Below are 13,420 nucleotides of genomic sequence, written 5' to 3' on the forward strand. Positions count from 1 at the left end.
GGGGCACAAAGGTTATCAGTAATCGTGAAGATAACCGCCATTCTGCAGTTGCATACATGCCAAAAATATTGCCTGCCTGGAAAATCAGCCAAACTCCTGTGTCGCACTATGCAAGAATTCCGCGGTAGTGGGATTTCCCATCTGAGCTGATCATAATAAGCCCTGTACCGCACGTGATCTTTTTTTTCAATAGATAAAGGCACAATTGACACGAGCAGTGAACAATATCGACTCGGAAAACACTGGCCATTGGCAAGCCCATTGTTGTTGTTATCATCGTGCATTTTGCGTGTCCCTATCACCAACTAGATAGCGGCAATGCTTGCGTAGGTTTATAGGACCCTTCCGAAGCAAGCCAGACCACGAGCTGGCGGCGTATATTCTACTACCCACCCTGAAAAGGTCTTCAAGGCACGGTAAGCAAAGGTTTCTTGCTGAGAAAGCAGCGCCGCAAAAGAAGTGGCATAATCGAAAAAGTGGCATAATCAATTTCACCAGCGTCTTTCCTAGAACATAATTGATCAATTATGCGTACATCAAGCACGTCATTGTTATAAATCGCCAGACGCGTACCTGGTGCACAGCCGCAACATTGTATGTCAGCTTTATATTTATAGCCTTCCCTTCCTACTTGCGGCCGCATATATACTGTGTGCGGGAATAATCATTAGTGATATCAATGGGTACAACAGAAAAGCTGGTTAAATTCAATTAATTCCATACGACCTGAGCGTCTAGAAACAGTGCACGATGGCGTTCATTGTTGTATCTCTGGGAGTTGCAGTGCGAGAAATATATTTTCCTTTTGCAGACACCATGAAGCAAATAATTAGCCTGTTGTGCCTCATTGGATGCGTCGCTATCTGTGGTGAGCCGCCTGCACAATTTTATATTGCGGAGTTATTGGAAACAGTTTTTCAGCGGTGTTGTCTTTCTTAACCTCCTCATCTCCAATATATACACGCTGCTTTATTGTAATACTCTGCACGTTAAAAAAGATATCGGCTGTGTGGCCTCGGGATACGGTGCACGCCGCTTTCCTTTGTAGTTGAGGTCATCGCGGCTTGCGTTTTAAATACCCTATGAATGTGTCGCTTCCTGGTAACTTCAACTTTCACTTGTCTAACTTTTGTTCTGTTGGGGTTTTAGAGATCACACGAAGTGCAATAGATGAAGGGTACTCATAGTCGAATAGTGAAAATACTGTAGGCGGCTCGAAGGTCATTTGTTCTTTTGACTGCTTAAACTCTTCTTCGCAGCTCTCTTTCTCAAAATGGTCTCACGCCAGAATCGATCGTAAGAGCAAATCACAATCAATACAGTTCTCTGGACATATTAATAAGCAAGGCGACCGACAACTAGACAAGATCACCTGCGAACGAAAACCTTCGTAAATTCTGCCTCATATCAAGAAAATTCAAATACTTTACTCTCCTCACAAACAGTAGTGCTACACATCAGCGTTGCAATAATACTACAGGCAACATCCTGTGGGCAAAGCGTAATTGTAATAAAAAGATGAGCTGGGTATCACGGTGCACGTTTTCGCCCACAGCTTCCTCTTCCGTGCTGGAGAAGAATGAGCCGGCATTGGACGTCGTAATAGACCAGCAGTCGCGTAGCGTGGGCGTGGAAGCTATCCAAGTAGGCGAAGTGCTCCGTGCCATTTCCCAAGGACTGCGGGACACTGCGCAGCCGTCAAAGCAAGTGGAACATGAGGTAAACTGCGGCATAATACTGAAACTCATATTTGTTTTCGTTTTCTAAGATCCGGCCAGTGCAATTGCGCTTACAGCTGTAGAAAGATGAGCTGGGCAAGACGGTAAAGGAATTTGTGTTAGGCAATGACGAGCCTGCCATACACGGACCGAAGTAGAACAAGATCCGTAGAAGGGCGTCTGTGTGCCATACTTCTCTTTCCTCTGGTTTTCAACTTTTTCCCAGACACCCTTCTTCTACCATGTCACTGGAGCCTTGACAGAGTGGATACCGAAATATTTACATCAAGCGGAACTCCACACTTGCGTGAAAAGCGTGCAGAATTGACGTAGTAGTTCTGCCGAAACCCCCAAGGTGGAGAGACGTAATTACTAAAGGAAAAATCAGACATTACCTTTTTTCCTTTATTAAGCGTACAGAAGTGATCATACTACTGTGTTTAACTTTTTGATGCTAGTTCTTACTTTTGTTTGCCATTTAGTTAACGCCATCATTTCGTTATTCAGGCCTCATTCAAGGCAAAGGTGATCGCCTTCGTGTGTTACTTTTGCGTGCCAGAGCTTTTAAACAGACCGGCACACCAACTCAATCAACGGGCAATAGCTAACAGCGATATAAGACTGAAAGTTTCGTCAAGGGGAGTATGGTAGCGCGATTAAAAGACAGGACAAAAGGAGAAGCATAGTTACACACACAGCGATAACTTCCAACAATGTTTATTATCGAAAACCAGGTCGTACTGATACACTCAGACAACATGACTCACAGCCACATGAACAGATTAACAATCAGAGCGATACATTTTGTGATATGTTAAGCCATGCGCAAAAATTTCAGTTCTTTTTCAGAGAGAGCCAATGATGGTTTGCTGATACATGAATGCCCTAGGGCATCAGTCTGCTCGGCTTCTATTATAACTCTAGTGAGTTCGCACTTATTTCTACCGGTAATGATTGTTGATTCGAAGAGAGGGGAGCACTTATGTTGCTTACAATGAAGAGAGAGAAACCCATCTGATACAAGTTTGTCGACTTTATTTTTATGTTCTCGCAGTCTGTCATTAATGCATCTGCCCGACTGTACGACGTAATACTTCCCACACGATAAGGGTATACGATATATAATTGAAGTCTTACATTCTCTAAACTTCTTCCTGTGTTTAACTTGGCAGCTAGGGGCACTTTCTTTCTTTTCTGGTCTTGTTTGCCTGCACAGGCTGATCAGTTTGTTGGGTGCTGAAAAAAACCACATCAGTGTTACGTCGGCGGGCAATTTTCTTTAGGTTGTGCGACAACCGGTGGATATAAGGTATCACTGTTGGTCTCTTTTTCTCTCGGTTATTATTTCCTTCCGCTCGTTCAGCAGTCCCTGATTGCTGCACTTGCCTAAGTATTCCCTGTGCAACGGATGCCAGTACATGATTGGGATAACCTGCTTCCTGTAGCCGCATGGCCTGTTGTGTGAATGCTTCGTCAGTGCAATGATGGCATGATATAATAAGTGCGTTAGTAAAACACATTTTCGCAAATCCTCTTTTTTACCAGTTTAGAATGGGCTGAATGATATGACAACAACGGTTTATTTGTCCTAGGACTGTAACACCAGCAAGTTAGATCATCACCGAAGGTAAATTTAACATCCAGAAATTTCATCTTTCTTTCTATAAGCACTTCGAACGTAACTTCTAGTGGACAAAGGCACTCGCGTATAATATTACTAATAGCTGAACACTCTGTGTCATAGTTGTCTAGATTAACATTGACAAACACCAAAAAACATCACAAATCTAAATATTTTAACAACTTTTGTATCATTGATGCGTGAGCACAGGTCTCTGTCTAGCTTGGCTAAGTACAGGTTGCTTAAAAGAGGCGCTAAGTAGGATCCTATACAGGTCCCTTGTTTTTGAAGGTACGCAGTGTCATTTCTGCGCACAAATGCTTACTTCATGTACAAGTCTAAAAGTTCTAAAAAATATTCAACGGTTGTGCCCGCCTTCGTACTAAATCTTACTGCCCCAAATTCATCTGTACATGATTGAACACAACCGAACAATTCATTCTGCGGCAAAGAATAATGCAGGTCCTTCACATCTGCTGAGACAGCCTTTAGTCCCGCGTTACAATTGGCCTCTACAAAGGCTAAAACTTCCTCGGAATTTTCGTGATGAACGGATCTTTAATATCGAGTAGGTTAAGTTTGTCTAATAAATAGACTGCAATAGATTTCTGCCACGTGCCTTTCTCAGATACTGTTACCCTGAACGGGACACCTTCTTTCTCTAAAATCTAAAATATGTAGATTTGTTGATGATATTATGGTGTTTGTCAATGTTAAGCTAGACAACTTTGACACAGAGTGTTCAGCTATCAGTAATATTATACGGGAGTGCCTTTGTCAACTAGAAGTTACGTTCGAAGTGACTATAGAATAAAAGATCAAAGTTCTGGATGTTCGATTTACCTTCGACGATGATCTAACTTGCTGGTGTTACAGTCCCAGGACAAATAATCCGTTGTTGTCATATAATTAAGCCCATTCTAAACTGGTAAAAAGAGGAATTTCGAAAATGTGTTTTAATAACGCACTCACTAAATCATGCCATCATTGTACTGACGAAGTCTTCACACAACAGGCCAAGCGCCTACATGAAGCAGGTTATCCCAATCATGTGCTGGCATCAGTTGCAGAGGCAGTAGTTAGGCATGTGCAGCAATCCGGGACTGCTGAATAAGCGGAAGGAAATAGTAACCGAGAGAAAAAAAACTAACAGTGATACCTTATATCCACCGTTTGTAGCACAACCTAAAGAAAATTGCCCGCCGAGGTAACACTGATGTGGTTTTTTTCAGAACCGAACAAACTAATCAGCCTGTGCAAGAAACAAGACCAGAAAAGAAGGAAAGTGCCCCTAGCTGCCAAGTTAAGCACAGGAAGAGGTTTAGAGAATGTAAGACTTCAATTATATTTTGTATACCCTTATCGTGTGGGAAGTATTACGTCGGACAGTCGGGCGGATGCATTATGATGGACTGCGCGAACACAAAAATAAAGTCGACAAATTGTACCAGATGGGTTTCGCTCCCTTCACTGTAAGCAACATAAGTGCTCCCCTCTCTTAGAATCAACAATCATTATCGGTAGAAATAAGTGCGAACTCACTAGACTTATAGTAGAAGCCGAGCAGATTGATGCCCTAGGGGATTCATGTATCAGCAACCCATCATTGGCTATCTCTGAAAAAGAACTGAAATTTTTGTGCATGGCTTAAGATATCACAAAATGTATGGCTCTGATTGTTAATCTGTTCACGTGGCTGTGACTCATGTTGTCTGAGTGTATAAGTACGACGTGGTTTTCGATAGTATACATTGTTGGAAGTTAGCGCTGTGTGTGTCCCTATGTGTCTTCTTATGTCCCGTCTTTTAATCGTGCTACCGTACTCCCCTTGAAGATGCGTTACCAACGAGCCCATATTGCAACCCTCGTGAACGTTTCACTGCGTTTTTTGCGCGCTGCTTTAGTACTTGGCGTAACCGACGTACACATGTATGTAGAATGCGGTCAGCCTTTACAGTTGTTTTTTTACGCAGCACTTTTTTAAAGAACTTCCCGAGCTACAAAATGCAAATTTACAGTGCTGGTATGTGGGCAGGCGGATATATCTTTACAAATAAAGCACAGTGTTCATTTCTTTATTTGATCAGACAGCCCAGGGCGACTGTCTCATTACTGCATTTTGAGCCTAAGTTTTCGTTACATACTAAATGTGTAGGGCCGCATTGCCAAGGGGGGTCTATTTCATAAGTGTTCATTTCCTGTTATATTTCTCGCCGGGTGCCCAATCCCGGCGATAGCCCGAGGTGTGGATTCTTACAAGCCAAAAGCGATGAAAAAATTTAATGAAGAAGATATTTCGTGTGACGTCCCTTTTGTTAAGGAGCAAAAGTAAAGAGCACCTGTTTATCGCGTGAGAGCACTCCTGTCGCATTATATATTATTTTTATTTTGTATAGATATTTAGTTTTAATACTTACGATAACAGTAACACAACTTAATATATCACCTTGGAACATTGTCTTCCTCTCATCGCCGTGAGAAGTGATAGCAAATGAATAACTCGCCGTTTGGTCTCCAACTCATCACTACATTGTGCGCTTTAGCTACTCCGTCCCCGGTCATTGCCCTTATTCTTGCGGAGATACTGAAATGTGTTCACTTGATGCCGGTAGTTGAAGCACTTCAGCTTTCCTCAGCAGCATGTGAAAACCATAAAACCAACGCCAGTATTGCATATTTGCGGAATGCGGATGGTAGCCTAGGCTCAATATATAACGTTGCAATAAGACTTTTTTAAAAGACAGCTTCCTAAATCGAAATCCTTTCTGAGAATGGTAAATACCTGCTAAGCAAAGCAAAACTCCCACATGAAGATCTCTTCTATCAGTGAAGTGAAGACATAACGTTCGTATTTGCTTGTATAGTTGTTTGATAACTACCGGGCTCCTTTCTCTATTGTGATATACCCTGGCTTTTCAGCTGTCGGTTACCTTATTTGTTGCATAAAAGAGGCCATTGGCCATATTGCTTTGGCAGCCATGACCAGTGAGCGCGTTCTGTTACAATACAATATTGAATACTGCCTACTTGACCCAACATGAATTGATAAATTGTCTCACTTGGGCTGAATGTTCAATGTTCATGTCCTGCGAGCATCACAGTTATTCAGTGTGTACAAGTAGTTTAACGTGTGACCAGTGTGCAAAATAACTCGACAGAAGTCCCTCGAAAAGGTATTTAGGTTTTGAGAAATACTTGCGTCCCCGCAAGCAGTTCGCTTGGGGTATTTCTGGCGAATTCGTAAGACGCAAAGTGCGTTTCTTTATCTTTGGGCGACGAGATTCGGGGAGTCCAAACACAACGGACGAGCCTTTGCTTTTTATCTGGTGTGTCTTTCAGGGTGAAGAGTATTTTATTAAGAAGCTCTGGAAGAAGGCAAAGAACGCAGTGAAGCAAGTCGGAAAGGGTATTGAGAAAGGTGTGAAGGGCGTGGTCACCTCCAAGGCAGCTGACATCGTGAAGAAGTTTCTCGAGGAGAAGCTCGGCGTATACGCCCTAGAAGACGACAAGACATACAATGATTTCCGCCATGACCTGGCCGAAGATCTCGAGCGCGTAGGAAGTGCCCTGATTGAAAAAGGAACACAGCTGTGCGCATGTCGGGGCCGTAGGTTTCTAGACGACAAGGAGAGGAAATTCGTCCAGGGAGTCGTCGAAGCACTTTAATAAAAATATATCCTGACAAGTAATCAAAATAATATTGCGCCTTCTTTATTAAAGATCTACTATATTTGAACGGTACCTTTCATTTTACTTTAGCTCAAGGCAGCTGCGAACGTTTGATTACTGCAAGCTGCCTTTCTATACCTATATGCATGGTGTGCCATCATTATGAGTTGTTCGCCGTGCCGTTAATAACCTGTCTATAAGCCATATGATGTGACAATTTAGTCAATAAAAATGTTCAGGTGCGTTTCAAATATCCAAAATCCTAAATCTCTCGTTACTAATTTTGGGCTAAAAAAATTCCACAAATATTATCTTATTTTCGCATGTTACACGCATCAAGCAATGTAAAGTAGATGGTACTTTTGTTATTTCTAATTCTGCGGATGTCTACACTGAAATAAATAACTTTAGGAAAACACTCCATATAAAAATAGCACTGCTCTAGTATTTTAGACCAGTTTCCACACCTGAAGATATCCTACTTTGATGCAAACAAAGACTTGGAATTGATGATGACGATCATGATATTTGTGATTTCGAATAGCATCCACTTTGAAAAGTGGCGACGCCCACCTGCTTTCACCGCGCTTAGAATACTTATTGCGGTCTAACCCATTGCCCATAATAACTCGATATGTAAGATTACCTATGCCTGCCAGAACACCGGACCTCTTCTGCCTGCTTTTGTCCCACCAATAACCTAAACGTCTCTTCTCTGTCTGTACCACTGAACCGTTAACGTTCCTATCATCTTTGAACCGTGTAACGTTCACAAGGTGCGCGTTCCCTACAGTTCTGGCTAGCTGAAAATCTTGGCATTTGATTACAATGTGAGTAAAATACAGAGTACAATACTTGCGCTCTTCCTAACAGCTCGGAATCTGCCCCAAATTACTAAAAATAACTATACCAGCGATATCTCGCATTTTCGCCGCTCTTTTTCAACAATCTATTGATTCTTGATGCGTTCTTGAAGAATGTGAAATAGCTAAAATAATTCCAATCTTTAAGTCCGGTGACCCATCATCTGTTTCTTAACTACAGACCTATTTCACTGACGAGTATATCATGTAATCTATTACAAGACAATAAATGATCAGCGATTATGAAATACCTAATGGAGCACAATCTTCTCTTCATGAACGAACACTGGTTCCAACAGGGTCGCTCATTTGAGACGCAGTTATTCGAGCTAGTCGCTGACCTGCACCAAGCTATTAACGACTCATCACAAATACACGCAATCTTTATTGATTTTGCGAAGGCTTTTGACAAGGTAGCTCATAACGGTTTATTAGTGAAACCGTTATTTTAATATAGGTAGTAGGACTACAAATTCGATTAGTACATTTTTAACTAACCGGTACCAATTTGTAACTACTAACCAGTTTTCTTCGCTGCGATCACTAGTAAAATTTGCGGTGCCGCAGGTCTCGGTATTGGGACCAATCTTATTCCTGCTATATGTCAGCGCCATCAGCAGCAGTATTAAATGTACAATAAGACTATTTGCAGATGATTGCATATTTGCAGATGATTGCAGACGAATATTTAACTCTTCTGACATTCACACTGTGCAATGTGGCCTCACGAAAATTACTGCTGGCGTAAACAGTGGCAAATGGAAATAAATGTTTCAAAAAATAAAGCACTATAAAGCATAAACTTTCTATAAAGCTAGTAAACCGAGGTTTACCCATTACTCGATGAATGGCATTAGTATTGCACTTGCACACACAATAAAATACTTGGGAATTCTTTTTTCTTCAAACGTTTTATGGAATCATCCCATCGAAGCGATTGCTACCACTGCTTGCAAAACTCTTGGCTACATAAGGCGGAACCTTTACCCAGCGAACAAGCCCACTAAATTACTCGGTTATAGGGCACTGGGTCGTTTGAAAATGGAGCACGCGTCTTTTATTTGGAAGCCACATTAGTCGTACCTCAGCAACAAGCTCGTCAATCCAAAACAAAGCAGCCCACTGCATTACGAAAAATTACTCACGAACGTCTAGCATCGCTAACATTAAGATATTTCTAAATCTCCACTAATCGAAGACTGACAGGGCTTTCCCATTTTCAAAAGCTATGTACTACAGGCCGTCTTTCAGCGCATGCCACAACAGTCCCGCCCATCGTATCTTCCCGCGCCTTGATCATTCCTTTAAAGTGCAGCTAGTTCTTACGCGCACTGAGTTCTTGAGTTACTCGCCCCTCTTTCTCGAGATATATCACTGGAGTTTGTTACAAAATGAAATGGTATCCGCTCTAAGTCTTGATGATTTCCTAGCAAAACCAAAACATTATTTTAACGCACTCACGTAGGATTCTCTCGCTAATTCGTTATAAACATCACTGTGTTCTTGTGCTCTTTTTCTTACTGTAATTTTTCCCTCACCACATTTTGATGTTCCTTGCGCAAATGTTTTGGTATAGGCTAGCACCGACTTCCTTGTACTGCATACAGTTTTTTCTGCTTGTGTTTCTTTCATTGTTACAAGCGGTATCAGCTGGTATGTGTACCTTTTTTAGTAAGCATTTGCTTGTATGAAGTAAGCAAGTAACGTTGATAGTGTGTAACACGGATTTTAATCCTATAGATATCTTCAATGTTTACAATGAGACTTTGTATGCTCTTACGGTTTATTTTTCTTCCCTCTTTATTCGCTTGTGTCCTTTTTATTCTAGCACGCAATATCTGTTTAAATGCGTATACTGTAAGTTACACTGATTTATTGTAAAAACCCTGTGTAATGCCCGTATGTTCCTCTAAGGTACTTGAATAAAAAAAAAGTGCGCTCAATCGTCCCCAAAGTTCTCCTGCAACAGCCACATGTCGCATCCTGTTGTAAATATTGGCCACTGTATGCTTTTCCTCTCTGGCAGCCAGCTTGGGCATCGAAGGACAAGCCACTTCCCATTCTCCTGTCGTGCCAATTTTCTTTTCCTAGTTTCTTGGGTATGCAGTCTTTTTAAATCTTCGTGGACTTTTTTTTGTTTCCGTCCTTGCATTCAATTTTACCTCCCGTGTTTCTATTACTTTCTTTTTATAATTGCGGGTTGTCGGTTTCGACTTCCGATTACCCCTGTACCTGCTTGCAAAGGTCTTTTATCTCTTCTTCCATTCGCAATCCATGCATTTGAAGCAAATATATTTGTGCACTTTAAAACGCCATTTCATTTCTTCCTTTATTTAGGTTTCACTCAAGACTATTTTGCCTCTGTGACTCACTGAAATCAAAGGAGGCCCAACAACAGTCACCCTTTACTAATTCATTTGTGGCTTTACCATAAGCCGTGAATACCAATCTACATACTTAGAAACAATGGAGTGCACCATTCATGAATAACTTTATGTGAAATATAAGCAAAGCTAGCTAGACCTGCGGCCTCACATAAGAATATACAACACATTTCTAAATGCACTGTACTCAAAGTCAGGAACATCCGTACGCTGTACACGACATTGTTTATAGCACACAAAAAACGTTTCTTGCACAATTTATCTACATTACCAGCCCCATGCTTAACAGCTCATCTGGTCATCTATAAGTGCACGCGTTTTGTGCCAGAAATGTGTTTGCTGGTCATTATTGTGGAAGGTAGGGCAGGTACATAGGGCACACTTGAGGCAGGTAGTGACCGCGGATCAGGATCATGAGACGGAAATAATCAGAAGAATACGAATGGGCTAGAGTGCGTTTGACAGGCATTCTCAGATCATGAACAGCAGGTTGCCATTATCCCTCAAGAGAAAAGTGTATAACAGCTGTGTCTTACCAGTACTCACGTACTGCTCTTGCCCTGAATGCTGCTCTCACAGGGCAGAAACCTGGAAGCTTATGAAAAGGGTTCTACTTAAATTGAGAATGACGCAACGAGCTATGGAAAGAAGAATGATGGGTTTAGCGTTAACGCACAACAAGAGAGCAGGTTGGGTAAGAACACACGCGAGTTACTGACATCTTAGTTGAGATCAAGAAAAAGAAATGAGGGAGGGGGCATGGGCCGGACATGTAAGGAGGAGTGAAGTTAACTGATGGTCATAAAGGGTTACGAACTCGATTCCAAGGGAAGGGAAGCGCAGCAAGGGGCGGCAGAAAGTGAAGTAGGCGGATTAGAATAAGAAGTTTACAGGGACAACATGGCCACAATTAGTACGTGACCGGGGTAGTTGGAGAAGTATGGGAGAGCCTGGTTACGCCCTGCAATGGGCGCAACCAGGCTGATGATGATGATAATGATAATGATGTTGATGATGAATGCGGCACGTATTTCTCTTCAATCACGGTGCCAATACATTGTAAGTTTCCACACGCTTGTTCTATGTTTAAGTTCCATTGTATACTTTATTTTTGAAAAGACGGAGCCCGTTGAAATTTAAGGATATTTCTACACTGTAATACTGTTGAAACTTCAGACAATATACTTACGTTTTATTACATGATGTGTTCTGCAGTTCATAAGCATCATTGTAATCTGATTTTATGCGTTTGTCAGTATGTTTCTCAAAGTATTATTCAGTTTGTCTTATGACTGATTAATAAAGATTTTGCCCTTTTAAGAGAAAAATGTTTCACTTGAGTTTAAACTCTGCGACTACAGATTACGTCCCATTCACCAAACACAAGTGCAGAAGCTGCTTACGAAGGAATCAAATACTTCCCACATGTAAGTATTGCGAATCCCTTCAAACGTGACCATGGATATTCATCACTTTCACACTATGGGGAAGAGTACTCGCACTCTGTGCTGAAGGGGTACAAGCACCCTGTTTGGGGGAGTACAAACACAGCTTGGACGTGTATAAGTACTCGGTTTACAGGAGTAGAAGCACTCGGCCTGTGTGAATACTATTACCCCAGTGGGCAGAGTATTAGCAGTCTGTGGAAGAGCACTAACACTCCCTGTAGGGAGAGTATTAGCACTCTGCGGAAGAGTACTAGTACTACCTTACGGTGGGGTAACAAAACTCTGTAAGGAGGAGTTGACCTACTCTCTCTCAAAGAAGGTCGTTCTACTCTCGAAAAGTGAGTGAAATATGGGACAAGCAGATACTCCCTCAAAGAGAGTGCCCGGAACTCACCTTGTCTTTAGAGTGTGCCTATGACGTCTGCAGCTTGGTAGGTTTATCATTCTATTTCCGTCGATGTGTCAGGAATGTTGCGTATATTACTTGGCCTCTGCCTGAACTTCTGAAGAAACTCGCCTGCTTTTCAGGGGGCTCTGACCAAGCTGCTGCCTTCCAACGCATTATCGCCCTGCTCACTGCTCCAATTATTGCTCACTTCGACCCATCTGCCCCAACAGAGGTCCGTACATATGCTAGTGGCTATGGATTTGGCGCGGTTTTAACTCAGTGTCAACGTGGCCATGCCAAAGTGATTGCGTACGCATGTCACCTTCTTTCACATGGTGAACGAAATTACTCCGTTTCAGAGCGCGAGTGCCTAGCACTCATGGGCAGTGAGCAAATTGTGGCCGTACTTATACGGTCGACCTTTCACTGTTACCACGGACCATCACGCTCTCTGCTGGCTCTCAACACTTACGGATCCAACGGGCCCTCTAGGTCGCTGGGCATTACGGCTTCAAGAATCCACCTACACAGTGGTTTAAAAGTCAGGTAGGCTACACCAGAATGCCGATTGTTTGTCTCGGCACCCTGTCGACGCTCTTGACTCCAGGGATGCAACTGCTGGAATGAATATTCACGCTCTCCGCCTTCACCACATCAGCTAGGAGAAAGCACGGGCAAGCTCATCAGCCGCCTCCGTTCTGACTTGTCAGACCCCTCGCTTAGCTTGTTCCTTGTTTTGGACGGCATCTTTAGCCGCCGAAATATGCACACAGAAGAACATGAACTGCTGATAGTCGTTCCTTGTCATCTCTGGGAAACTGCACTCGTGCAACTGCATAATATTCCCACGCTGGCCACCTGGGTGTTTCCAGGACCTATGACCATGACAGGCGACGATTCTTCTGGCTTGTGCCCTACGGTAACCACTGCTTGCGAACCATGCCAACGTTGTAAGAAGCCTGCTTCATATGCCCACGCAACCGCTTAAACGTGTTGGCCTCGACCCGTTGGGCCCTTTCCCTACCTCCAGAGCTGACGATAAGTACATCTCCATTGCAACAAATTATTCAACCGGCTATGCCATCACACGAGCCATCCCGACCAGTTGTGCTAACGACGTCGCATACTTACTGTTCTAAGACTTCAGCTTGCACCACGGAGCTCTTCGCCAGCTTCTCACAGACAGAGGCCACCACTTTTCATCTCGGATTATTGAAGAACTACTTCGCTCTTGCACCCCTAAACACAAGTTCACGACAGCATACCACCCTCAAGCCAACGGCCTCACTGAACGAACGCTTAGAGATATGCTCTCGACGCCCGCCGTGG

At 42.7% G+C, this 13,420-nt stretch overlaps 1 protein-coding gene across 1 annotated transcript; it reads left to right on the plus strand.

Annotated features, from left to right (window-relative positions):
- The first annotated feature begins 343 nt into the window (after window positions 1–343).
- Window positions 344–7,075, plus strand: LOC142572905 (uncharacterized). Its single transcript, XM_075682348.1, has 4 exons — window positions 344–416; window positions 812–868; window positions 1,556–1,719; window positions 6,679–7,075. The coding sequence occupies exons 2-4, from the start codon at window positions 817–819 to the stop codon at window positions 7,003–7,005; spliced, it is 543 nt and encodes a 180-aa protein (XP_075538463.1). The 5' UTR covers window positions 344–416; window positions 812–816; the 3' UTR covers window positions 7,006–7,075.
- Window positions 7,076–13,420: the final 6,345 nt, after the last annotated feature.

The sequence above is a fragment of the Dermacentor variabilis genome, chromosome 2 (assembly GCF_050947875.1).
Source record: "Dermacentor variabilis isolate Ectoservices chromosome 2, ASM5094787v1, whole genome shotgun sequence".
In the NCBI taxonomy this organism is placed as follows: domain Eukaryota; kingdom Metazoa; phylum Arthropoda; class Arachnida; order Ixodida; family Ixodidae; genus Dermacentor; species Dermacentor variabilis.